At 44.6% G+C, this 27,133-nt stretch overlaps 1 protein-coding gene across 6 annotated transcripts in view; it reads right to left on the bottom strand.

The window, feature by feature from the left end:
• The window catches only part of dcp1a (decapping mRNA 1A), a 78,332-nt gene that overhangs the window by 11,518 nt on the left and 39,681 nt on the right, over positions 1-27,133 (bottom strand). For 3 of the 6 annotated variants that reach the window (XR_010976970.1, XR_010976971.1, XR_010976972.1), the window contains 4 exons: positions 25,690-25,806; positions 21,355-22,071; positions 9,617-9,829; positions 8,646-8,838 (listed from right to left, as the gene is read on the bottom strand). Coding sequence is in view for 3 of the 6 variants with exons in the window: in XM_068051729.1 (XP_067907830.1) it covers positions 9,617-9,829; positions 21,355-22,071; positions 25,690-25,806 (1,047 nt within the window). In the remaining 3 variants the exon portion in view is untranslated. Of the gene's footprint in view, positions 1-8,645; positions 8,839-9,616; positions 9,830-21,354; positions 22,072-25,689; positions 25,807-27,133 lie in introns of those variants that run through there. The other 3 variants (XM_068051729.1, XM_068051731.1, XM_068051730.1) reach the window with 3 other exon arrangements.

The following is a 27,133-nucleotide window of genomic DNA, read 5'->3' as shown; positions in this document are numbered from 1 at the left end:
CAGTTCTGATGAAAGGTCACAGACCTGAAACGTTAACTCTGTTTCTCTCTGCACAGAAGCTACCTGACCTGAGTATTTCTAGCACTTTGTTTTTATTTCAGATTTCCAGCATCTGCAGCATTTTGCTTTCATTGTGAAAACAAGTCCGAGCTGGCTGGAGGTCATTTTGAACATTTGCAAATGTTACATTGTTGATGCTGACAGAAAACAAATCTGTCAATCAATTATGGGTTACGCCAGAGTTGTGGTATTATGTTTATTATGGGCAGGTGGTAAGGGGTGTGGGTGGTTCCCACTGTTTATCTCCCAACTGACGACAACCGTGCTTTGTTAAAATGACGCTTTAGTCCCCAAGTATCTTTAGGGTCAAATAAGCAGACAACTGAGAAGACCTGCCATTTTCAAAAACATTTTTTTTAAACAAATCCAGAAATGATTGCAACCTCACTCATACGTACATGCACAAGGATAGAGAGAAAAGGCAAAGAGCCCTGGTAATTATAGACCTGTGAGCCTTACTTCGGTTGTGGGTAAAATGTTGGAAAAGGTTATAAGAGACAGGATTTATAATCATCTTGAAAAGAATAAGTTCATTAGCGATAGTCAGCACGGTTTTGTGACGGGTAGGTCGTGCCTCACAAACCTTATTGAGTTTTTCGAGAAGGTGACCAAACAGGTGGATGAGGGTAAAGCCGTGGATGTGGTGTATATGGATTTCAGTAAGGCGTTTGATAAGGTTCCCCACGGTAGGCTATTGCAGAAAATACGGAAGTATGGGGTTGAAGGTGATTGAGAGCTTTGGATCAGAAATTGGCTAGCTGAAAGAAGACAGAGGGTGGTGGTTGATGGCAAATGTTCATCCTGGAGTTTAGTTACTAGTGGTGTACCGCAAGGATCTGTTTTGGGGCCACTGCTGTTTGTCATTTTTATAAATGACCTGGAAGAGGGTGTAGCAGGGTGGGTTAGTAAATTTGCGGATGACACGAAGGTCGGTGGAGTTGTGGATAGTGCCGAAGGATGTTGTAGGGTACAGAGGGACATAGATAGGCTGCAGAGCTGGGCTGAGAGATGGCAAATGGAGTTTAATGCGGAAAAGTGTGAGGTGATTCACTTTGGAAGGAGTAACAGGAATGCAGAGTACTGGGCTAATGGGAAGATTCTTGGTAGTGTAGATGAACAGAGAGATCTTGGTGTCCAGGTACATAAATCCCTGAAGGTTGCTACCCAGGTTAATAGGGCTGTTAAGAAGGCATATGGAGTGTTAGCTTTTATTAGTAGGGGAATCGAGTTTCGGAGCCACGAGGTCATGCTGCAGCTGTACAGGGCTCTGGTGAGACCGCACCTGGAGTATTGCGTGCAGTTCTGGTCACCGCATTATAGGAAGGATGTGGAAGCTTTGGAAAGGGTGCAGAGGAGATTTACTAGGATGTTGCCTGGTATGGAGGGAAGGTCTTATGAGGAAAGGCTGAGGGACTTGAGGTTGTTTTCGTTGGAGCAGGAGGAGAGGTGACTTAATAGAGACATATAAGATAATCAGAGGGTTAGATAGGGTGGATAGTGAGAGTCTTTTTCCTCGGATGGTGATGGCAAACACGAGGGGACATAGCTTTAAGTTGAGGGGTGATAGATATAGGACAGATGTCAGAGGTAGTTTCTTTACTCAGAGTAGTAGGGCCGTGGAACGCCCTGCCTGCAGCAGTAGCAGACTCGCCAACTTTAAGGGCATTTAAGTGGTCATTGGATAGACATATGGATGAAAATGGAATAGTGTAGGTCAGATTGTTTCACAGGTCGGCGCAACATCGAGGGCCGAAGGGCCTGTACTGCGCTGTAATGTTCTAATTCTAAAAAATAAGGCTGAAGCATTTGCAACAATCTTCAGCTAGAAGTGCCGAGTGGATGTTCCATCTCGGCCTCCTCCTGAAGTCCCCAGCATCACAGATGCCAGTATTCAGCCAATCCAGTTCCCTCCACATGATATCAAGAAACGACTGAAGGCACTGAATACTGCAAAGGCTATGGACCCTGACAACATTCCAGCAATAGTGCTAAAGACATGTACTCCAGAACTAGCCAAGCCCCAAGCCAAGCTGTTCCAGTACAGCTACAACACTGGCATCTACCCTGCAATGTGTAAAATTGCCCAGCTATGTCCTGCATACAAAAAGCAGGACAAATCCAACCCGACCAATTACTGCCGCGTTAGTCTACTCTCAATCATCAGTAAATTGATGGAAGGTATCGTCGAACATGCTATCAAGCGGCACTTGCTTAGCAATAACCTGCTCAGTGACGCTCAGTTTGGGTTCCACCAGGGCCATTCAGCTCCTGACCTCATTCCAACCTTGGTTCAAACATGGATGAAAGAGCTGAACTCGAGGTGGGGTGAGAGTGACTGCCCTTGACATCAAGGCAGCATTTGACAGAGTATGGCATCAAGGAGCCCTAGCAAAACTGGAGTCAATGGGAAAACTCTCCGCTGGTTGGAGTCATACCTAGCACAAAGGAAGATGTTCGTGGTTGTTGGAGGTCAATCATCTCAGCTCCAGGACATCACTGCAGGAGTTCCTCAGGGTAGTGTCCTAGGCCCAACCATCTTCAGCTGCTTCATCAATGATCTTCCTTCAATCATAAGGTCAGAAGTGGGGATGTTCGCAGATGATTGCACAATGTTCAGCACCATTCGCGACTCCTCAGATACTGCAGCAGTCTGGGTAGAAATGCAGCAAGACCTGGACAATATCCAGGCTTGGGCTGATAAGTGGCAAGTAACATTCGCACCACACAAGTGCCAGGCAATGACCATATCGAAGAAGAGAGAATCTAACCATCTCCCCATGACATTCAATGGCATTACGATCACCAAATCCCACACTAACAATATCCTGGGGATTACCATTGACCAGCAACTGAATTGGAGTAGCCATATAAATACTGTGGCCACAAGAGCAGGTCAGCAGCAAGGAATACTGCGGCGAGTAACTCACCTCCTGACTCCCCCAATGCCTGTCCACCATCTACAAAGGTACAAGTCAGCAGTGTGATGGAATACTCTCCACTTGCCTGGATGGGTGCAGCTCCAACAACACTCAAGAAGTTCGACACCATCCAGGACAAAGCAGCCTGCTTGATTGGCACACCATCTACATTCACTCCCTTCACCACCGACAGTGGCAGCAGTGTGTACCATCTACAAGATGCACTGCAGCAACACACCAAGGCTCCTTCCAAACCCACAACCTCTACCATCTAGAAGGACAAGGGCAGCAGTTGCATGGGAATACCACCACCTGCAAGTTCCAGACCATCCTGATTTGAAAATACACCGCGTTCCTTCACGGTCGCTGGGTCAAAATCCTGGAACTCCCTTCCTAACAGCATTGTGGGTGTACCTACCCAACATGGACTGCAGCAGTTCAAGGCGGCAGCTCACCACCACCTTCTCAAGGGCAATTAGGGATGGGCAATAAATGCTGATCTTGTCAGCGATGCCCATATCCCATGAATGAATAAAAATGTCCCAAGTGAGGTAAGTGCTTGTTGTTTACACAAGATTATTGAATCTTCTCAGGCAGAAATGATTTTTTTTTTAAGTTGCAAGCCTGATTATTCGCAGTCTTGAACTTGCGGAGGTATTGTTGAGCTCCAGTGGTTGTAATACAGTCCAGATGGTTAGTCTCAAAGTCACTTCGTGATGTCTCCGCTGTGGTGGCTGTTCTTGGTCAGCAGGGTTCATAGCTTGCCTGGTGGATCCTTCTCACAGGCTCTGATGTTGGCTTGATCTCCTCTCTCTCTATATAGAGAAAGCTAGCTTTTTAAGGGCAAATCTATCACAATGGAGTTTCTGCCAGGAGATGCATGGCCCTCTCCCCTGTTGTGACCACATAATAGGCCAGAACGATAACCAGGGCCATCGTTTGATGTTTGAATGGGAATCATTCTAATATGATGTTGCTGCTTGACACCTTACTCATCTTGGTTTGACTATGAGTTGGATTGTCTCCAGCATCCTTTGTAAATTCATTCATGTCAATCAGAGTCATTAATGCGCCATGGCTCCTTTCAATTTCAGAGGGAGACAGTAACATTGCAGTAATATCACTAGGCTAATCCAGAGGCCCAGGCTGATACCCTGGGGACATGGATTCAAATCCCACAATTACAACTGGTGGAATTTAAATTAGATTAATTAATAAAAATCTGGAATTGAAAGCCAGTCTCAGTAATGGTACCGTGAAACTATCAATTGTTCACTCACGTCCTTTAAGGAAGGAAATCTGCCGTCCTTACCTAGTCTGGCCTGCATGTGACTCCAGACCCACGGTAATGTAATTGACTCTTAACTGAGTGGCTTGAGAAGGCAGTTATCAAAGGCATTTAGGGATGGACAACAGATGCTGGCCCTGCCAGTGACGCCCACATTCCGTGAAAGAATTAAATAAAATTTCAAAAGGGCATCTCCCCAGAGCTATTTCAGACAAGTTCAACAAGCCTCACATCTTTGCAGACAAGTGTGTGGATTTCCAGTACAGGAGGGGTGACATGGCCACTACTCCATTTTGACTGTGTATAAGTGTCCATGTTCTTGTGATTTTGTTTAGCAGTTGACTTTTTAAATTCATAATTCATCCATTTCCTTGTTTATTTCATCATGGCTCCTTCCGTGCAGGACATGTTGAAAAGGGCTTTTAAAAGCCAAGCAGAATTCACAGGTGAAAAGCAGCAGAGCTCCAACCCCACTTTTCCCTTCTTGGCACCGCAACCTCACTGGGTATCTTCCTGACTGCTCGCTCCCTCACAGCTTCATGCTTTGATGCAGGCTCATAGATAGCCTGGTTTCAAGAAAGTCACACTACGCTAAAATGGTAGCTTTCCAAATACTTGGAATCCTCCCGATAAACTTGAGCAAACCATGAGTATACAAACTTCATTATGGGGTTAGTCTAAAGTAGATATTTGATTTCCAAAAGGTTATGCATTTGGGATTTCAAAAGATATTTATATTGTTAAGGGTATTCTAATTTGTGCACAAACCAAAAGATGCTCATTAAATTCTAATGTCAATCTTCTACTGCACTAAAAATAAATAATTGTTTTCTTTATAAAGCCATTGTTTGCACCTGCAGTTTCTTTAGAAAAAGAGCCCAAATTAAAAATAAAATTAAATCATGCAGATAAAATGATAATTTCCCCAAATAAAATCACTTTTCACTCTTTTGCTTCTACACAGGTCATTACCATCAACATTCACATTTTCTGGTGTAATTCTGGAATTTGTTAACAACGATGAATCCAACTAACTGAGGTTGTCAATGGTGGCATAGCTGCAGTAAAAAACACATTTCTAGAATTACATCTTTAAATTTCCATTCTTTGACACATCTGTCAGCCATCTAAAAATGTCTGTGAAAGGATCCATTGCCCGACATTACCTGGAAAGTCTTGGCACAACTGCAATGCAAGAGCAGAACTGTTTTTTCAAAAACAATTCTCTGAACTTTTTATCCCGGTTTTATGTTAAAACATCACCACACATGAATTTCCTCAATCATTTGTGCTACTTCCAGGGATGCCCACTGAAAACCACTGCTCATTTACATTTCTGCACTCCATGCAAAGGACTAGCTCATGATAGCTGGTTGGATTTATGCAAATAATTCGTTGGTGCAGATTTATGCCCAAAGATTTAGGTGCAGCCCAAAGTCATCTGATACTGAGCATACTGAGACTTATGGAATTGGATAGTGATTTCTTTCACATTTAAAAAAGAAAAATCATACTTAAGCACACCATTGTCAGTCTTGATGCACTAGGAACCTTTCTAATCCCCACACGCCACCCCATACCCATGTTAAGAACTATGCAGCTAGAATGGCCTTCCCAATGTGAATATCCCTGTTCTGTATTATAGTGAAGAGGAGGTGCAGTGGAGACAAGAAGCTCCAAGGGTGAGATGCCAAAGCAAAAGACTGCAGCGCACTTATTATTCCTCTCATTGGTAATGTTGCATTTGCACTTGTTGTACTTCAGGTTTGATGTCTCGGTATAGGCAAAGTAGCTCTGCAGGAAATTCTAGCATAAGTTCCCATCAGCAAGGTCAGTGCAGAAACGGTTTTAAATTTCAGCACCAGTTCTATGCAAGTGTGATCCAGGAAATTTGGAGGCTAGTCCAAAATTTACTTAAGTATTAAAAGTTTCACTACCAAGATAACAATTTTGTTACACTTTAATGTCTAATGCCTTGACATGTACTAGTGCTATACACAAAGTTGTCTTTGATTTCACTATACACATCCCAGCTAAAAGACAAAAGAAAATCTCATTAGAAACAGTAGTCACTGCTTCAGATTTAAAAATCAACTGCATTGTCCTAATCCTTCCCAAGGAGAACGTCAGAGGCCCATGTGAGCTACTTAAGCTCTAAGTGTTTGGTGCTGCTCATTGGCTTATCAATGCTAATGCAATTTCTAATGATTAAAAATCTTAGAAAATAGTCATCTTTTATCCAAATCATTTAAATATGAATACATCACAGGTCACCTAGCCTTTTCAATTATACATAAAAAACTCTAACATGGATTCTCATCAGCTGCTTTGACACTATCCTGCATCCACCCTTATTGAGAGACACCAGCCCCCACCTTTTCCAGATGACTATGCGAATAGTTTTGCCTAATCTGTAACCGTTTTGGCATTGGATCTGCATCCAAATATTCAAGAACTATTTACAGAAAAAGAAGTGTGCACTTGAAAAGAAAACTGTTCTCTACACTGACTAATCAATTAAGAGGTAGAGATTTGGAAAGTGCTTGATGGCCCTTAAAGCAGAAAGGCTGCTCAATTTAAAGTGACACAATTCTACCTCAGTGGCTGTTATTTCATGCATCACGAGAATCTAGGTGTATAATAGGACAGAGAAAGGGCTGTTTACCTGGGCATGAGAATTTTTTTTTTTTTTTTTTTTAAAAAGGCCAGGTGATCTGCTTATACTTTTATTTTTCAAAATTTCAAGATTTAAAAAAAGTGTACAGGTTAGTCCAAGTGATGCTTTAAAGATGTCATCCAACAGTACCTCTCCCTAAGCAGCCCACTGCTCTTGAAAACTCAGCAAACGGCAATGCATTCTGGCAACCAAATTGAAGTTACCAATGTTGAGACAACAATATTGAAGGGGTTGATTATCAAGAACGACTAAACAGATTAGGCCTTTATTCATTAGAGTTTAGAAGAATGAGGGGTGATCTGATTGAAACGTACAAGATTCTGAGGGGGCTTGATAGGGTAGATGTTCAGAAGATGTTTCCACTAGTGAGGGAATCTTGAACGAGGGGAAATAGTTACTGAATAAGGAGACACTCATTTAAAACTGAGATGTGAAGAAATTTCTTCTGAGGGTAGCGAATGTTTGGAATTCTCTACCCCAGAGAGTTGTGGAGGCTCGAACAAAGAAAGTATTTAAAGAGGTGGATAGATTTTTGAAATATCGGGGAGTTGGGGGCTTTGAGGAGCCGGCACGAAAGAGGAGTTGAGGTCTGGGGCAGATCAGCCATGATCTTATTGAATGGCGGGACAGGCTCGAGGGGCCCAACGGCCTACTCCTGCTCCTATTTCTTATGTTCTAATACATGAATGAGTGAAGTGATATCCACTTACATTGATTTCTTCTCCCCTTCCAACCTTTATTCGCTACATGTAGTGGAAGAGAGCTCTTTTAATCACCCACACAGTGAAGGCACTGTCTTCATCAATGCACAAGAGATTCAGTATAAAAAGGCACTATCTTCAGCTAACAGAAGTTCCACTAAGCTGTACATAAATTTAGTTCGAGGATAAAAGGTCAGTCTTAGCCTTGTACCTCGAGACAAAATGGATCAGCTATTAAAGCAGAGAACTCAACTACAAGTGTACCTGACACCTGCACTCAATGTTAGCTTTAAACTGATGGTGGTCATGAGCTCACTGGAAGATTACAGCAGTTTGCATAGCATCAAACTGTAACAAAAGGCATCAACATTTCAGTTACTGAGGGATCTAAATCCCTATTCTGTCAGATGCAATTTTGTAGTGGATGATGAGATTATGATTAATACTCCATGAAGTACAACAGTTTCTGTACCACTGGGACCAGGAAACAAATTAGCTAGGTTGAATAATGGGAGCACAAGAGTCATAGAATTGATGAGAGGACAGGAGACCACCATTGGGCAATCATGCCAACTGGTCTCCACTCACCTGCTCTTTGGCCTTGGCCTGTATTTATTATGTAGATATTCTGGAATTTTAACTGATTAATTGCTTGTGGGGGGTGGAAATGGGGTGTGGGTAGAAGAGCAGGGAGAAATCTTGTTGAACTGTGCTTCAGGAGATTAAATAACTGGAGTAAAGTTCTAAAAGGGCAGAGTACAAGAATTGTGAGAAGTGCAGGCTTGATTATCTGAATCGTTTTATCTTGTTCCACGTCGTGGATTTACAGAATAATCAAGTACTGCAAGAGCTGGGCGAGACTGTCCTGTTAAACAGTGATTCCAGCCAGTGCGGAGGCAGCTACCAAAACTAGTTTTTGAGGAGGAGCAGAACATCCAAAAATCATAGTTTCCACGGACAACACACTACATATAAGCTACCTTAGGCTTTGCTGCTCATACCTTTGCCATCAACTTGGAATCAAGAGTAGGAGTTGGAAAGAAAAATATCCATCCGATTGCTTGCAGATTACATCCCGACATCGGACACCAAACAATGGTACCAGTACATTGATGTCCAAAGCATTTCCCTTTTTGAAATTGACTTGGTGTCCACCATCTCGGCATGGATATGTTGACTTGGGCATTCTTGTTTCTTAGCATTGTACAATTTGCACAAAGCAAGTTGTGGTTGAAGGGCACAGAAAATCAGACAAAATAAATTGTCTAACAAATGACATCTGAAGCCTACATAATGTACCCAGAAACAATACAAAATCTTAGGCAGCATAAATTCCAGGCCAGTATAATGAGAAATATGGTGCAGTATGTTTGCCAGCAATGCAATGTACTGACCTTTAAAAGATGAAGTGAGCTGGGAGGCAGCATAGGGCAGAAGCCACATAATGATTACTGCTATGGTGGTTATAGTCATTTGGCCCATGGAGTCCATGCTAGCTCTCTGCAAAAGCAATTTATCTAGTCCTACTACCCTGCCCTATACAATGTTACAGAATTGTACACAAGCTACAGAATATGCTTAAGATATTACAAATAAACCATGAAGGTCTGCCAGTTAAGATTTTATTCAGCTTTTCTTTAATTGCAATTGCAGAATTATATATTGCCATACCCCCGGCCTTCCCCTATAACCAATGTTCCCTCTAATTTCCCTTTACCATGCACAACCTGTTTCTTGCATTGTGCAGTCCCTGTAAAATTGCCACACGACCACACACACACACACGCATCTTAAAAAGGACCGCTGCTTGTGCACAATCTGTTTGTCCCTTGCACATTCCCAATGGCTGCATGGATGAGTTATACAAGAGACAGTCAACTGAGAGAAATAGAGCAACAAGTTATTTTCTTTCTTATGGTATGCAACGTATATCTGGTGAAGATAGACTGTATTTATATAAAAGCAGAATTACCTTTATTAGGTGAGTTAATGTTTCCTGAAGCTGAGTCTTATTGAGAACAGTTGGTAATGGCGAAGATCGGGCCTCTGATGCCAATGTTAAAGGGGAGGCTGCAGCATATTTCCTATCAGTTTCTGAAATCATTCCCGTTGACTGCTTGAACATACTGGGAGATAAAAGCATAGACGGACCAACTGAAGAGGTGGTTGTTGGTGTGAGAACAACCTACAAAAGAACACCACAAAGTAGGATTGGTGGCCTGACAAAGCTGAAAAGGTAAATTATACCTTTTAATCTAAATTCAAGTCTTTGTTGGAACCTTCAAATATATCTAGTAAATCGTGGGTAGTAGGCAAAAATTGAGAGACACTGAAATACTAATTAGTATTAGATCTGAATATTCTCAAAGTCTGATTATGAAAGTTGAAAATCTGAATAATTGATTCTTAAAACTTTTTCCATATTTATTTTGTAAACTCAGCTGTAGTTCATTCTATTGACTGAAAACATGAAATATATCGTGAAAATTGTTATTTTAAGGAGTGCATTAGGTTTGAAGTAAACCCTTTGTAAGTTCCAGCATTAAAAATACAAAGATCAGGCAGTCTTCCAAATTGTGAGTTCAAATGACAGCAACTAATTTCACAGGTTGGGAGAAAAAAAGTTTGTACAAGTACTGCATACATTTTCTGTACCATTACCATGAGGAAGCCTACTAACTACATTTGTTTGTTTAATGTATACAGAAGCACTGCACGATGTTACAGAATTATACAGAACTAGAGAATAGGCTTAAACATATTACAAATAAACCATGAAGATCTGCCAGTTAAGATTTTATTCAGTTTTTCTTTAATTGCAATTGCAGAATTATATATTGCCATACCCCTTTTTTGTGGAGTTTGGGATTTAAACTTTTTGCTGATAGGCAAGTATACCAATTATAGATTATAAAAGTCTCAAAGCTTGGCACAGTGTTTCTGTGCACTAAAAGCACAATGCCAGGATGACTTTGTTACTATTACACCCCCATATGTTGTGAAAAAGCTGGCAGTGCAGCAAACTCAGAATACTCCTGCACAAGGAACAGCACAAGTTCATTCTTTGCACGTCACATCTGAAACACCTAATCATCTTCCCCAGTGCTGAGACACATAAGACGCTACTATAAGATAAAGGGAGAATGCTTTCAATAAGAAGTTCTTCCCAGCCTAGATATAAATCAGGAGATGCTCAAGAAAAGGAGTCACCGCATGTTGACCACACTGCGCGAATATTAACTGTTCCCTGCTTAGATATTTCAGGAACAGCATCAAAGCTTATCCAAAGCACTTAACTGTAAAAGGGCTTTGTCTGCAACTGTGAGAACAGAATTTTTAAGAACAGAATTTTATGGGGACATTTAAGATGAAATAATTAATCAATCATGTATTGCTAACAAGCTAGCTTCCGAGCTGCAGAGACAGCTCATCAGTAATGACCTCATAGCTTTAGAGCTTCAGCAGACAGCTTATCAGAAATTCATAGTAGTCTATTCAGTGCTGCAGGGAGGGACAGCTTATCAGTAGAAATAGACTAACCAGCTAGAACCTAGCAAGACAGCTGCAGCTGTTGAAGACTAACCCTTTGTATGACAAATCAGCCCAACATTCCCAGGAAGATAGGGGAATAAGAAACTGCTTGAGGGAGAGGTGACAAGGCAGTGCCCCAATCAGGCCCCAACACCAAGAAACTGCAGAGTTTGTAAACCAATTGGGAAAATAAAGGGAGTGTCACTGATTTGTAAGAAGTATAAGAAAGGCTTGAATTCCCTCCTCCAGCACAGAGGAAGAGGGAGGAGAGCCCAGGTGTTGTTGTTGTACGCTTTGCTGATGATGTAACCACTAAGTACTTCAATAAAGTTTCTTAAAGCTACAGTTGGACTTCGTCTCTTTTTGGTGTAACCAATGAGAACAGGAAAATTGAGATCCAACAACTTGGCGTAGTCAGCAGGATCGCTGGAGGATAGAGACCAAAGCATTGGACATCGGACCGTTATCGGGCCCCAGAGGTAAGGAATCCTCGTTGTTTTAAAAGTCCTTGGCCGTTGTCTAAGCTCGGTACTCCACCACGCAATCCCAAACCTTTTTGTTCAGTAGCTCGAGTCCATTCGGGGGGAGTACGGAGGACGGAAACCTCATATTTAGGCGCCTGATTCGGTGGTATTCGGCGTAATATCGGCCCAAGGGCTTAGACGGAAGCTCCATCGGCTTGAGTTTATCTGTAGAAATATCTGGTTATACCGACCCTACGGCATTGATAAAATGACTGACGAAGGCAACCGACAGTTACCAACTACTGTCAAAGGTGGGCGAGCCCTACCTGACGTTCCCGAAGATGAAATACTTCGGCAGTTAAAAGAATATGTAGAGCAATGGTTTAATTTGGCTAAAACATACACAGACATTGGGCAAAAATATGGCACCACAACGGGACAGTGGTCCCTCGATGATATAAAGAGAGTCTGGGGAAAAACAACCCGTTTAAAGGATAGAGAACGGACCCAATGGTCCCTAGTCGTCATGGGACAGATCCGACAGTGTAATGAAATTATCCAACAAGCTCAACGCGACCGCGACCCAACTAATGCGAAGGACCAATTGAAGGCGGTCTGCGGACATTTGAAAAAGGAAAAGTTTAAAGTGGAACAGCTAGAAGCTGCCCATAAAAAGCTAGAAATTGGAAATAAAGAACTTAACAGACAACTGCAGGACGAACGAGCGATCCAATTGAAGGGACCGCTTTACGGACACCAACCGTTACCACCGACTAACATATATCAGAGTTTGAAGACGATACAAAAAGAACAACACCTACTGCAACTGCGTGATGCAGGTCTAGCGGAGGACGAATCCTCCAGTGAAGAAAGTGATACTGATAGTTTGCCTTTCCCGCGACTAGCTCCCCAACAACAGAAACGCATTAAGGTAAAGCAGGAAAAGACGACTGTGGACGGTAACGAAGTCACAACGGCCCAGCACAACACCTACTGGTCGCATATCCTGGCGGATCCTGAGAAGATTGATAACTGGTCCAAAGAATTGCCTGACCCAAAGAAGGGGGGTCAGAAGACATGGGAACAACTGGAACGTCTGAAGGGAATTTACCACCTCCACCCGTGGGACGGGGTACAGATTTTGACTGTGATGGTGCCCGGGAGAGCAGTGAAAAAACTGAAGAGAGGTCAAAATTGCTCTGGGCGTGGAAGAACAAAAACTAGATGCCGGATGGATTGCGATTAGCCAGTGGTTGCGAGCATTCTGTCCTGCAAAGACGGATTGGAATAAAATCACAGCCTGTCAGCAAATAGGTACCGAAGAGGTGCGGGAGTATGAAGAGAGGTTTCGATCTGTTTGGCTGGAACACTCGGGGATAACGGACATTGCTCCGGAGGAGCTGGAGGATACCAGTTTTGTTCCCTCGAAGTCTGCCTTTATTGCTGGACTCAAACCAGAATTATCCAAGATGTTGAAGGTAACCTTACCAGAGAGGGAAGGCGCAGGAGTAAAGTACGCGCAGTTAATTGATCGATGCAGTCAGCTGGACAGGGACATGGGAGCAAAACTCCGAGTTATGCAGACAGGTCAGATACCGAAAGAGCCTGACAAAGGGCGAGGTCAGCGACCCGGCAAATGTTACTGTTGTGGGAAGGAAGGCCATTGGGCTAAGACGTGTAAAGTGAAAGGACGAGGCAGAGGACACCCGGGACATAACCCGGAACCCAAACCAGGTCCATCTCCAGATGATAACGACCTCTTAGAGAAGCTTAAACAGCTTATTCAGTTAACACCCCAACAACAGAAGGAGTTATCATCTTTTCTCAGTGTGACAAAAAACTAGAGGAGCCCCCCTCATCGTTTAGGTGCCTCTCCAGGCGCTATTGAAAAATAGAAAAGATGGATTGTATATAATTGCGAGGGTGGGCGACCAAGATATTGACTTTTTATTGGATACCGGAGCCGAATTAACGTGCATACCCCAATACAGAAACCCCCTTCTAATGGACGGTAAGACTAAAACAGCTCATGGAGCAGGGGGCAATAAAGTTGGTCATCAGGAAGACTCAGTCCGTACGTATTAGTTTGGGTCCGTACGAATTAATAACACCCATTTGGATAGGTCTGGTGAACCCTTCTCGGTATGGACATTCTTACCCAACTGGACTCTTCGTTACATTTTAAAGGCGGTCAGGTAATTTGGTCTATCAGAAGTTTGAAGAAAGAGGAGCTAAGGGAACACCCAATATGGGCCCAGGATAAGAACGATTGTGGGCTACTTCAAATGGAACCGGCAACATTTACAGGATCTGCTCCGCCCTGTACCAAACAATATCCCATTAGCCTAACCTCCGTTGCGGGAATCCTACCCGTAATCGAACAGTTAGAAGAGCGAGGCGTGCTAATCAAAACACACAGTACGTCCAACAGCCCTGTGTGGCCAGTACTGAAACCAAAAGGGACTTGGAGGCTTACTTTAGACTACAGGAAAGCTAACCAGTGTATTGACCAAAAGGCCCCTTTGGTAGCTGCCCTGAAGCCGGAACATGAATGGTTTTCTGTTATCGATATGGCTAATGGATTTTGGTCGGTGCCACTGGCACCTGAGGTCCAACCGTGGTTCGCCTTTACTGTACAACAGCAACAGTACACATGGACACGATTGCCACAGGGTTTCCACAACAGCCCTAAGGTATTTCATATGGCCCTACAAAACCATTTGAGGGAGTTACCTTCCATGTACTCCACGGTCATCCAGTACGTGGACGATATTCTATTAGCCTCTGAAAAAGAAGAACAGCACGAGCAAGATCTGCGTACCCTATTAGACCACCTTCATCAGAGAGGACACAAAGCCAGTATCGACAAAGCGCAAATAACACAAGGTGAGGTTGTGTACCTGGGACAAAGGATTGCGAAGGGAAACAGCTCACCCAGGACAGGACTGCCGCTATTCGAGCTGCCAAACAGCCAACTACTATCCAGGAACTTAGGTCTTTTTTGGGTTTGTGTAACTTTAACAGAAACTGGGTCGACTCCTACACACAGCTGGCTCAACCGTTAACCGATCTCTTAAAGGGAAAGCGGGCCTCTAAAGAAACAGTAACTCTAACCAAAGAACAACAAGAAGCTTTTGAAAATTTAAAGAGGGCTCTGTGCTCAGCGCCAGCCCTGGGAATCCCCGACAATGGAAACCGTTCACCCTGTTTGTACACGAAAAAGAGGGATATATGACTGCCACACTAACACAAGAGCACGGGGACAAACAGAGACCTATTGGATACTATTCGAAAAAACTGGACACCGTCGCCCTAGGATGGGGCAGTTGTTTAAGAGCTATGGAAGCTACATGTCAAGCAGTAATGGCTACTGCAGGTCTGGTGTTAGATCAAAAGTTAACCGGTAAGTGTCCGCACACAGTCCACACTTTGCTATCCATGAACAGAGCATCCCAAGTGACCGCAGCTAGATGGACCCGATGGACAACAGTCCTAGAGGCTCCTAATCTCCACATCGTCCGGGCCAGCCCGGTAAATCCAGCAACTATGCTCCCGTGGTCTGAGGAGATAGAGGAAGAAGAACATGATTGTGTAGAGATTATGGAAGAAACAGAGGAGACAGCCCTAGTGGCAGAAGAAGCATTGCTCAACCCAGATTTAATCCTATTCACAGACGGATCCTCCTTTGTTGACAACGGTATACGGAAAGCAGGATGGGTAGTTACAACAACATGAAGTTGTGAAAGTGGGATGTCTGTCTCCAGGAACGTCGGCCCAACAAGCCGAACTGCGAGCCCTGTCAGAAGCATGTCGAATAGCAGAAGGAAAGACAGCTAATATTTACACAGACTCACGGTATGCTTTTGGAGTCGCTCACGACTTTGGTCAGTTGTGGCGCAAAAGAGGATTTCTCACCGCAGTTGGTACACCTATCCGAAATGGGAAAGAAGTTCGAGACTTGCTAGAGGCGATGCAATTGCCACAAAAGGTATCTATTTTGAAATGTAAAGCCAATACGAAAGACAACACTATAGAAGCAAAAGGGAATGCCCTAACCAACAAGGCAGCCTAGGAAGCCGCCTCGCAGGGTGATCCCCCGGACGTACGGACGCAAATATGTGAACTGAACGCGTCCCGTCTGACACAAGACCTACAAGTGATGCAGAGCGAATGCTCCAAAGATGAAAAATGGACCTGGATGGAAGCAGGGATTAAGCTATGTGACGATGGCATCGGGAGGCAAAGGGACACCGAGAAACCTGTCGCACCACAGGCGCTGATGCCCTTTTTAAGCCCAACAAATTCAGTCCTGGGGACACCTGGCCCCGCAACAGATGACTGCACGATTCCAGAAAAGCTGGTGGGGTCGAGGGTTTAAAAAACACGCACAGCTGGTGACTGACCACTGTGTGGTCTGTCAGAAAAACAATCCAGGACCCACTACAATAATGCCTCAACTAAGATCCCCTGCTCCAGCCGGACCCTTTCAGTGCTTACAAGTTGACTATATCACTCTTCCACCTTGCCAGGGATACACCGGTATTTTAGTAATTGTCGACAAATTTTCTAGATGGGTAGAAGCCGTCCCAGCCAGAAATGCCATGGCCAATCACACCGCGAAGGTCCTGTGTAAGTATTACATCCCCAGATGGGGAGTACCGGTCAGCATTGACTCTGATCAAGGAACTCATTTCACAGGCGTGGTTTGTCAGGAAGTCAGTTGACTGCTAAACATTACGCGGGATTTACACTGTCCTCATCACCCACAGTCATCACGTCAAGTGGAACGAAGGAATCAGACGCTAAAGCAGCGACTATCCAAGTATCATCAGGAAGGACTAAAGTGGCCTCAGGCATTGCCGATAGTTCTGTGTAGTATCAGAGCGACCCCGAACAGAACTACAGGCTTGAGCCCATTTGAAGTAATAACAGGAAGACCCATGTCTTTGCCGGGAACAATTGATCTACGTAAAGCGGATTGTCACTTGATGAGTGACACTTGACTAGAATATTGCAAGAACTTAACAAATGCTATCAGTTCTGCTTCCTCGCAGGTATCGGCAGCTTGGGGTTACCCACCAGAAGGAGGGCACAACATTGTCCTGGGAATCTGGGTCTACGTGAAGAAAATACACAAAGAACCTTTGGGCGCCAAGTGGGAGGGACCTTTCCAAGTGCTACTGACCACCCAGTCAGCAGTTAAAGTCGAAGGAAAGAAAGGCTGGATACACGCCTCTCACGTAAAACGAGCGACCCATGATTAAACGCTGAATTGTTAATTGCTGCCATGTTTAAAATTTATATTATCTTCTTTGCATGTATTTTAAATAGTTGTTCATTTTTGTCTAACTAAATCGAGTGTCCAGAGAATTACATGTTAACTCTTTCCTTTACATGACCTATACTTATGCTAAAGAAGCTAACCTCTCCCGCTGTTGGATATGTGCACACGTGCCTATTCACTCCAGGGGAGGCATCCCCTTACATCCCATTCCGTTAAATGCATCAGTCGGCGGAATGGATTGCAAGAGGGTCTTGTAACAGACGAGCCTTCATGGGGTGGTACCGGCCCCATTACAATCGGACCAGAGAACCTCCATTCTTGGTCCTTACTAACACCTCAGGCGTGGGAAGACCCCAGGGATTCATATGCCTGGTTAGAGACCAAAAGGGTGGGTGAGAAATGGGATGAAGTAACTGCTCCCACTATTTCAATGTGACTCCAGGTGCTAAATCTATTCCCCTGCGGGACCTTGAAGAATTAAAGGATCGGGACGCCACCTGGCGGGTGGACCCTGAAACAGCTAGAAATCCCACTGCCTACAACGGTACTTATTTTATTTGCGGCAACAAAGCCTATCCCTGGTTACCGAAATTCTGGACAGGATCATGTTACTTAGGTTATGTTACACCTTATGTCCATTATTTGACCTCCCTGTATAAGCCACCTCAGGGACAAAGAAAGAAACGAGCTATCAGAGTCTGAGAGATTTTTCTCAATCATGTTCCCGTGGTACGGGACCGGCAAGTTAGCCAGGGAATCTTGGCTTCGGAAATTAGCTTCGGTCCTAGAAAAAGTGGCCAATGACACCGCCGAAGCCCTTGATAAAATAAATGCAGAGATGGTAGCTATCCGCACCGTAGCACTCCAAAACGGAATGGCCTTAGATTTTGTCCTAGCAGAAAAGGGTGGTACATGTGCCCTGATAGGTACAGCACTCTGGTCCTACATTCCAGATAGCTCCGAAGAAATTTCTGATTTGGCAGCACACATCCGAAAGGAGATGGAAAAACAAACAACCCCCAGCTTCCACCCTGTGGGGCTGGACGACCAGTTGGCTGGGCTCGATAGGGACTGCAGTGGTACAGGGTTTGATCTTATTTCTAGTCAGAGTTGTAATTCTGTATTTGATGTTTTTGCTTATTAAGTACTGTTGTAAACAAGTAACTGAAGCCCCTGCAAAACATATGATTTTACAGAGTTCTAGCGGGCCCCTTCTGTGGCACAAGCAGGCAACGTATTGAATGTGACTCCTCCGGGTGTTGAAGGCTGTTTCTAAACAAGTAGAGACCATCAAAGGCACCTAGGTGGGATCAAGGGAATGATTCTTAAAAGTGTTTTGAAGAATCAAAGGGGGGACTGTGAGAACAGAACAGAATTTTATGGGGACATTTAAGATGAAATAATTAATCAATCATGTATTGCTAACAAGCTAGCTTCCGAGCTGCAGAGACAGCTGATCAGTAATGACCTCATAGCTTTAGAGCTTCAGCAGACAGCTTATCAGAAATTCATAGTAGTCTATTCAGTGCTGCAGGGAGGGACAGCTTATCAGTAGAAATAGACTAACCAGCTAGAACCTAGCAAGACAGCTGCAGCTGTTGAAGACTAACCCTTTGTATGACAAATCAGCCCAACATTCCCAGGAAGATAGGGGAATAAGAAACTGCTTGAGGGAGAGGTGACAAGGCAGTGCCCCAATCAGGCCCCAACACCAAGAAACTGCAGAGTTTGTAAACCAATTGGGAAAATAAAGGGAGTGTCACTGATTTGTAAGAAGAAGAAGTATAAGAAAGGCTTGAATTCCCTCCTCCAGCACAGAGGAAGAGGGAGGAGAGCCCAGGTGTTGTTGTTGTACGCTTTGCTGATGATGTAACCACCAAGTACTTCAATAAAATTTCTTAAAGCTACAGTCGGACTTCGTCTCTTTTTGATGTAATCAATGAGAACAGGAAAATTGAGATCCAATAGCAACCAATGCTGAAGCAGGTTTAGATGCAAGTAAAGCACACAAATAATTTTACTTTGTGGCAGATGGGGTGGTTAGAATATAAGAAACAGGAGCAGGAGGAGACCAAACAACCCCTTGAGGCTGCTCCACCATTCAATACGACCATGGCTGATCTTCCCCATACCCTGACAGACCAAAAATCCAGCTATCTCTGCCTTGAATATACTCAACGATGCAGCATCCACAGCTCTCTGGGGTAGAGAATTCCAAAAGATTTATAACCCTGTTATTGAAGAAACTTCTAATCTCAGTCCTACTTGATCAATCCCTTATCCTGAGATTGTGCCCCTATGTTGTAGATTTCCCAGACAGGGAAACAACCTCTCAGTGTCTACCCTATCAGTGCCGTTTCCTGCTCCTGCCCCGAACTAGAAAACTTTATTAACTTTGCTTCCAATTTCCACCCTTCTCTCACGTTTACATGGTCCATCTCCGACACTTCCCTTCCTCGACTTCTGTCTCCATCTCTGGGGATAGGCTGTCTACTAATATCCATTATAAACCCACCGACTCCCATGGCTGCCTCAACTACACTTCTTCACACCCTGCCTCCTGTAAAAGGACTCCATTCCATTCTCCCAGTTTCTCCGTCTCCGACACATCTGCTCTGATGATGCTACCTTCCATGACAGCGCTTCTGATATGTCTTCCTTTTTCCTCAATCGAGGATTCCCCCGCACTGTGGCTGACAGGATCCTCAACCGTGTCCAGCCCATTTCCCGCACCTCTACCCTCACCCCTTCCCCTCCCTCCCAGTACCGTGACAGGGTTCCTCTTGTCCTCACTTTCCACCCCATCAGCCTCCATATCTAAAGGATCATCCTCCGCCATTTCCGCCACCTCCAGCGTGATGCCACTACTAAACGCATCTTCCCCTCCCTTCCACTGTCAGCAATCCGAAGGGATCGTTCCCTCCGTGACACCCTGGTCCACTCCTCCATTACCCCCACCACCTCATCCCCTTCCCATGGCACCTTCCCCTGCAATCGCAGGAGGTATAATACCTGCCCATTTACCTCCTTTCTCCTCACTATCCCAGGCCCCAAACACTCCTTTCAGGTGAAGCAGCAATTTACTTTTACTTCTTTCAATGTAGTATACTGTATTCGCTGCTCACAATGGGGTCTCCTCTACATTGGGGAGACCAAACGCAGACTGGGTGACCGCTTTGCGGAACACCTCAGCTCAGTCCGCAAGCAGGACCCCGAGCTTCCGGTTGCTTGCCATTCCAACACTCCCCCCTGCTCACGTCTCTGTCCTGGGATTGCTGCAGTGTTCCAGTGTACATCAACGCAAGCTCGAGGAACAGCATCTCATTTACCGATTAGGCACACTACAGTCTGCCGGACTGAACATTGAGTTCAATAATTTCAGAGCATGACAGGCCCCCTATTTTACTTCTATTTTTAGTTATTTTTTACTTTTTCCTTTTTTTTTGTTTTTATTTTATTTCATCTTAGTTTGTTCAGTTTGCTTACCCACTGTTTTTTTTCATGTTTGTACTTGCGGCTGTTCAATTTTCAGTCCGTAACACCCTTTCTGTACGAATGCTTTGTCTTTCAACACACCATTAACATATATTAGCTCCATGACCTTCTGGTCAGCTATTCTGTCCTATCCTATCTACACCTTCTCCTTTGTTATCTCTTGCCCCACCCCCACTTACTTGCTTATAACCTTTTATATTTCTAATATTTGCCAGTTCTGAAGAAGGGTCACTGACCTGAAATGTTAACTCTGCTTCTCTCTCCACAAATGCTGCCAGACCTGCTGAGCGTCTCCAGCATTTCTTGTTTTTATTTCAGATTTCCAGCATCCGCAGTATTTTGCTTCTAATTAGTTGGCAGATCATCTTAACCTAAGGTTACCAAATTTATATTCTTTGAGACCCAAAGAGAGCAGCATTCTGCATGATCTCATATGGTTGGACAGAAGATTTCAGAATCTCTGAGCTTCTCACTCAATTGTTCTGAGTGAGTGGCTAGTAAAAATAAAGTTGCAGTTATATGCTGCTTAGCATTGCTGCAAAAAGGCTACCACTGCCACTGAAGATATCTACTTCTGTCCTGTTTTATTGTGGGGCGATATAAACAGTGAGCAACTGCAGCTGGAGATTTTTCCAAAGTCACGTACGCAACTGTGCATCTACTAAATGTTCGTTAACCCCAACTCTAACCAGGAAGTGGGAAAATGTGGGTCTAGATCATTGCAATCACCTCGCCCCCACCCCAGACAGATTTTTTTGCATGGATAAAGCTTAATTCTGTCTCGGTCTCTCCCTCTTGCCATCCACCTTCTCCCGTGCCCTCCTGGATCTAAGTAACATACACCCTCAAATCCTCCATACTGAACTTAGTCCCAAGTCCTGGATTACAATACCACAGGAAATTGACAAGAGTAAATAATATTTTAATAGTTTGTACCTGCAACGAAGCTTCTGTGGTTTTTATGTTTGGTTCTTTGAAACTCTCTGGTGTCACAAGTAGTGGAGAAAAATTTGCAGCTAAAGAGGGTTTGCTGAGAGTCTGGTGCTGCTGATCATGCTGTCGTGTTAGTTTGAGTTTCTGAAACAGTTCATGACCTTGAGATCCAATATCAGAAGCGCTTCTTTCACCAGTGCCACTCTGTGGAGTCTGGTTACTTCCTGAAGTCAGGTTCTGTGGAGCACACGTTATTTCAGAGGAAAGTGGACACATCATCAGTGGTGATACTCCTTTGACTTCTTGTTGCAAATTCTGACTGTGGCCATTGGTACTGATTGTCGGTGCACTCTGATTAGAAGCAGCTTCAAAATTTAAGGAAGACTGAAAGAGGGGGCTGGCACAAATGTTGTACATACGATTGGTTTTGACATCAGATTTCTGGAGTGCAGCCGGTGTCATTAGTACTTGTGCAGTGTCTTCTTGGTAATTCAATCGGGAAAATTTAATTTTGTCATTTAGACTCTCAGGGCTCCCCAATTGTTTAAGTTCTGTTGCTTGTTCGTAAGTGAAGGGTAGGACTAAGTTTTGGCTTCTTAATTTGGCGCCTTGCTGAGATGTCAATAACATGTCTTGGTTAGGGTTCATCAATTGCTCTTTCGTAACAGGTGTTCCAAATAATTCCTCTATAGTCAAATGTTTGGCACCCGAAAGAATATGCTGGAGGAGGAAATAAGGCAGGATTAAAATATTTGTTTGTATATTCACAAATATAATTATTGAATGAGTAGAAATTTCCTCTAATTAAATACTGGAAAGATCAAAGCGTGTATTTGGTCCCTGCCACAAATTCGGTTCCCTAACCAACAACTCCAACCCTCCCCCGATCACTCTCTGAGGCTGAACCAGATATCTGACCTTGACCTGAGTTTCCAGCCCCAAATCCTCTCCATCACCAGGACCGCCTACTTCTGTAGGGGCGGCACAGTGGTTAGCACCGCAGCCTCACAGCTCCAGCGACCCGGGTTCAATTCTGGGTACTGCCTGTGTGGAGTTTGCAAGTTCTCCCTGTGTCTGCGTGGGGTTTCCTCCGGGTGCTCCGGTTTCCTCCCACATGCCAAAGACTTGCAGGTTGATAGGTTAATTGGCCATTATAAATTGCCCCTAATAGGTGGTAGGAAAATATAGGGACAGGTGGGGATGTGGTAGGAGTATGGAATTAGTGTAGGATTAGTATGAATGGGTGGTTGATGGTCGGCACAGACTCGGTGGGCCGAAGGGCCTGTTTCAGTGCTGTATCTCTAAACTAAACTAAAAACATTCCCGATCTACGCCCCGCCACAACTCATCTGTTACTGAATCCCTCATCCATGCCTTTATTATCTCTACACTTTACTATTCCAACACATCCCTGGCCGGACTCCCATGTTGCACCCTCTATAAACATGAGCTCATAAAAAACACTACTGCCTGTATCCTAACTTGCACCAAGTCCCATTCTCACATCGTCCCTAAGCTTGCCGACTTGATCTGGCAATGCCTCAATTTTAAGATTCTTGTTCTTGTTTTCAAATCCATCCATGGCCACGACCCTCCCATCTCCTCCAGATCTACAACCCTCAGAAATCTCTGCGCTCCTCCAATTCTGACCTACTGCGAATTCCTGTTTCATTGCTTCGCAATTGCCGGCCATGCCTTCACCTGCCTAGGTCCCAAACTCAAATTCCCTCCCTAACCCCCTCTGCCTCTCTACCCCCTTAAGCTGCTCCTTAAAAACACACCTCTGACCTGTCCCAATATCTCCTTATATGGCGGTGTCAAATTTTGTTTGGAAACACTCCTATGGAGCGCTTTGGGATGTTTTATTACATTAACCACGATAGAGTCATAGAGTTATACAGCACAGAAACAGGCCCTTCGTGTCTCTGCCGGCCTTACAGCACCCAACTATTCTAATCCCATATTCCTGCACTTGGTGTTTCTATGCTATGGTGTTTCAAGTGCTCATCTAAATACTTCTTAAATGTTGTGAGGGTTCCTACCTCCACCACTTCTTCAGGCAGTGCGTTCCAGATTCCAACCACCCACTGGGTGATAAAATGCTTCCTCAAATCCCCCCGAAACTTCCTGCTCCTTACCCTAAATCTATGCCCCCTGGTTCTTGACCCCTCAGAGTCATACAGCATAGAAACAGACCCTTCGGCCCACCACGTCCATGCTGACCATAATGACTATCTATACTAATCCCACCTGCCTGCATTAATTCCATATCCCTCTATGCCTTGCTCATTCAAGTACCTGTCCAGATGCCTCTTTAATGTTCTACTGTTCCTGCCTCCACCACCTCCTCTGGCAGCTCATTCCAGATACCCACTATTCTTTGTGTGAAAAATTTACCCCTTTGATCCCTTTAAACCTCCTCCCTCTCACCTTAAATCTATGCCCACTAGTTTTAGTCATCCCTACCATGGGAAACAGACTCTGGCTATCTATCCTATCTATGCCTCTCAATTTTATATACCTCTATCATGTCCCCTCTCAGCCTCCTTTGCTCCAGGGAAAACAGACCCAGCCTATCCAATCTCTCTTTATAACTCAAGCCCTCCAAACCAGGCAACATCCTTGTGAATCTTTTCTGCACCCTCTCCAGCTTAATCGCATCTTTCCTGTCGTGCGGCGACCAGAACTGCACACAGTACTCCAAATGCGGTCTAACCAACGTTATGTGCAACTGTAACATGACGTCCCAACTCTTGTACTCAATGCCTCGGCCGATGAAGGCAAGCATGCCATACGCCTTCTTCACCACCCTGTCTACCTGTGTTGTCACTTTCAGGGAACTATGTACTTGCACCCCAAGTACATAGTTCTGCTCAACAACACTCCCCAGGGCCCTGCCATTCACTGTATATGTCCTGCCCTGGTTTAACTTTCCAAAATGCATCACTTCGCACTTGTCTGCGGTAAATTCCACTTTCCCAGTTGATCTACATCCTGTTGTAACTAGACAACCTTCGTCACTGTCCACTATACCACCAATTTTGGTGTCATCTGCAAACTTACTAATCATGCCCCTTAGATTCACATCCAAGTCATTAATATAAATGACAAACAACAGAGAACCCAGCACAGGTCCCTGCAGCACACCACTGGTCACCGGCCTCCAATACCACCCTCTGCCTCCTTTCACCAAGCCAATTTTGTATCCAATTTGCTAGCTCACCCTGGATCCCATGTGTTCGAACCTTCTGGACCAGCCTACCATGCGGGACCTTGTCAAAGGCCTTGCTAAAGTCCATGTAGACAACGTCCTTCGCCCTGACCTCGTCAGTCCTCTTGGTCACCTCCTCAAAAAACTCAATCAAATTCGTGAGACATGATTTCCCACGCACAAAGCCATGCTGACTATCCCTAATCAGACCATGCCTTTCCAAATGCATATAAATCCTGTCTCTCAGAATCTCTTCCAACAACTTTCCCACCACTGATGTAAGGCTCACCGGCCTGTAGTTCCCTGGCTTATCCCTGCTGCCCTTCTTAAATAAAGGCACAACATTAGCTATCCTCCAGTCTTCCGGTACCTCACCCGTGGCTAACGATGATACAAAAATCTCTGCCGGGGTCCCAGCAATCTCCTCCCTTGCTTCCCTCCGCTAAGGGAAAAAGTTTCTTCCTATCTAACCTATCAATGCCCCTCATAATCTTGTATACCTCAATCATGTCCCCCCTCAGCCTTCTCTATTCTAAGGAAAACAAACCTAGCCTTTTCAGTCTCTCTTCAAAGCTGAAATGCTCCAGCCCAGGCAACATCCTGGTGAATCTCCTCTGCACCCTCTCCAGTGCAATTACATCCTTCCTATAGTGTGGTGCCCAGAACTGTACATAGTACTCCAGCTGTGGCCTAACTAGCGTTTTATATAGCTCCATCATAACTGCTCTGCTCTTCTATTCTATGCCTCGGCTAATAAAAGGCAAGTATCCCATATGCCTTCCTAACCACCTTATCTACCTGTGCTGCCGCCTTCAGTGATCTATAGACAAGTACACCAAGGTTGTTCTGACTTTTTGTACTTCCTAGGGTCCTACCATCCATTGTATATTCCCTTGCCTCATTAGTCCTCCCAAAATGCATTACCTCACACTTTTCAGGATTAAATTCCATTTGCCACTGCTCCGCCCATCTATATCTCCCTGTAATCTAAGGATTTCCTCCTCACTATTTACACCACCACCAACTTTTGTGTCATCTGCGAACTTACTGATCATACCTCCTATATTCACGTCTAAATCAGATAAATGCAAGTTGTCATTGTTATAATTATCATAGAGTAAAACTACCTTGTTGTGCTGTGAAGAGGTATGTTCGTCTATTGATGATGCTTTTACTGCTAGGCCTACAGTGCTGTGTATGCCTGGAGAACTTGATAAAATACTTGAATCACCAAATTGACACGTCTAAAAGAAAAATATATATTTGTAAAAAGTCAAACATTGCATTCAGTACTGATTCAATCTTAATTAGTACCACAGGAAAACAGCCCAGGATCTGAATTGCTCTGCAGGGAGCCAGCATGGACTTGATGGGCTGAATGGTCATCTTCTGTGCTGTTATGATTCTGTGGCCTGAATTCTACACCCCCAAAACGAGTGAGCTGGTGGCGGATGTAAAATTGAGTGGTAGGCCGGGGGGAAAAGAGGGGGGTGGGGGGGGGGGGCCATTCCCAACCCTCTCCCGACCCCGTTGCCAAATTACGCGGGGCGACGGTGGCGAGAAATGGCCCGCCCACCCCAGGCCAATCAAGGCCCTTAAATGGCCAATGAACTGGCACTTAAGGGCCTCCTCCCACCGCCATAGATATTTTACCCTTGGCTGGCGGGCAGCTGAAATCTCAAAAAGCCCGCCCGATGAATGCAGGTAGCCTTCTTGCGGACTGGGGCATGGGGAGGGAGGGGGGACCTCCTGATCATGTCCCACGGAGGACCACCCCTGAATCAGCTCCAACCGACCAACACTCCCCCAGCCCCCCTAACCGACCCCCCCTCTCCTTGCTGGGGCCCGACCAATTGTCCCCAGCAAGGCCCTAAAAACTTACCTTTTTTCCAGGGCCGTCCCTCATTTTCTTCCGACGGCTGGGGTGCAGTCCCAGCAGTTGCTACCGCTCCCGGTGGCACTGCTCAGCCTAAGAGCTGCCGGCTCGCTGATTGGCCAGCAGCTCCGTTAGGCGGGACTTCCTGCCTCAAGCAGGAGGAAGTCCCACCCAAGACCAATTAAGGACCGGGGGAGCTTTAAATCCGGTCTGGTTCCCCAGGCCCGGCAAAGGCAGGCTCGCCACCAACTTTTCGGCCAGTGGACAGGGACCCCCGCCACCACACCCCGCAACAAAAAATTCTGGCCTATGCCTCTATATCTGCAATTTTAAATTCCTACATCTACTTTCATAGCAAATCAACACCACTAGATGGCAACTAACCTACTTTATTTCAAAAAGGAAAAATTATGCTAGTTAATTTAAGACACAAAATTTAATTTAGTAGATTCAAACTAAATGTGATTATTTTCAGCATTTATGTACCTTGAGGCAATATAAGTATCCAACTGTATCTAACTGGTCACAAGAACAGAAAATCAGGGAACACTCAAGCCAAGATTATACAATGACCTGATTTGGCCTTAGAATCGAAAAGTCTGGGGTGGGGGGGGCGGTGGTGGAAGGGAGAAATACTTTTTTTAGTGCGAAGTGTGAGATTTTATTAAAAGAATAAAACAATCCTCTTAACCAGA

Source organism: Heterodontus francisci, chromosome 19 (genome assembly GCF_036365525.1).
Source record: "Heterodontus francisci isolate sHetFra1 chromosome 19, sHetFra1.hap1, whole genome shotgun sequence".
NCBI classification, from domain to species: Eukaryota; Metazoa; Chordata; class Chondrichthyes; order Heterodontiformes; family Heterodontidae; genus Heterodontus; species Heterodontus francisci.
The sequence above is the reverse complement of the archived record's forward strand: the minus strand, read 5'-3'. Positions and strand labels throughout refer to the sequence as shown.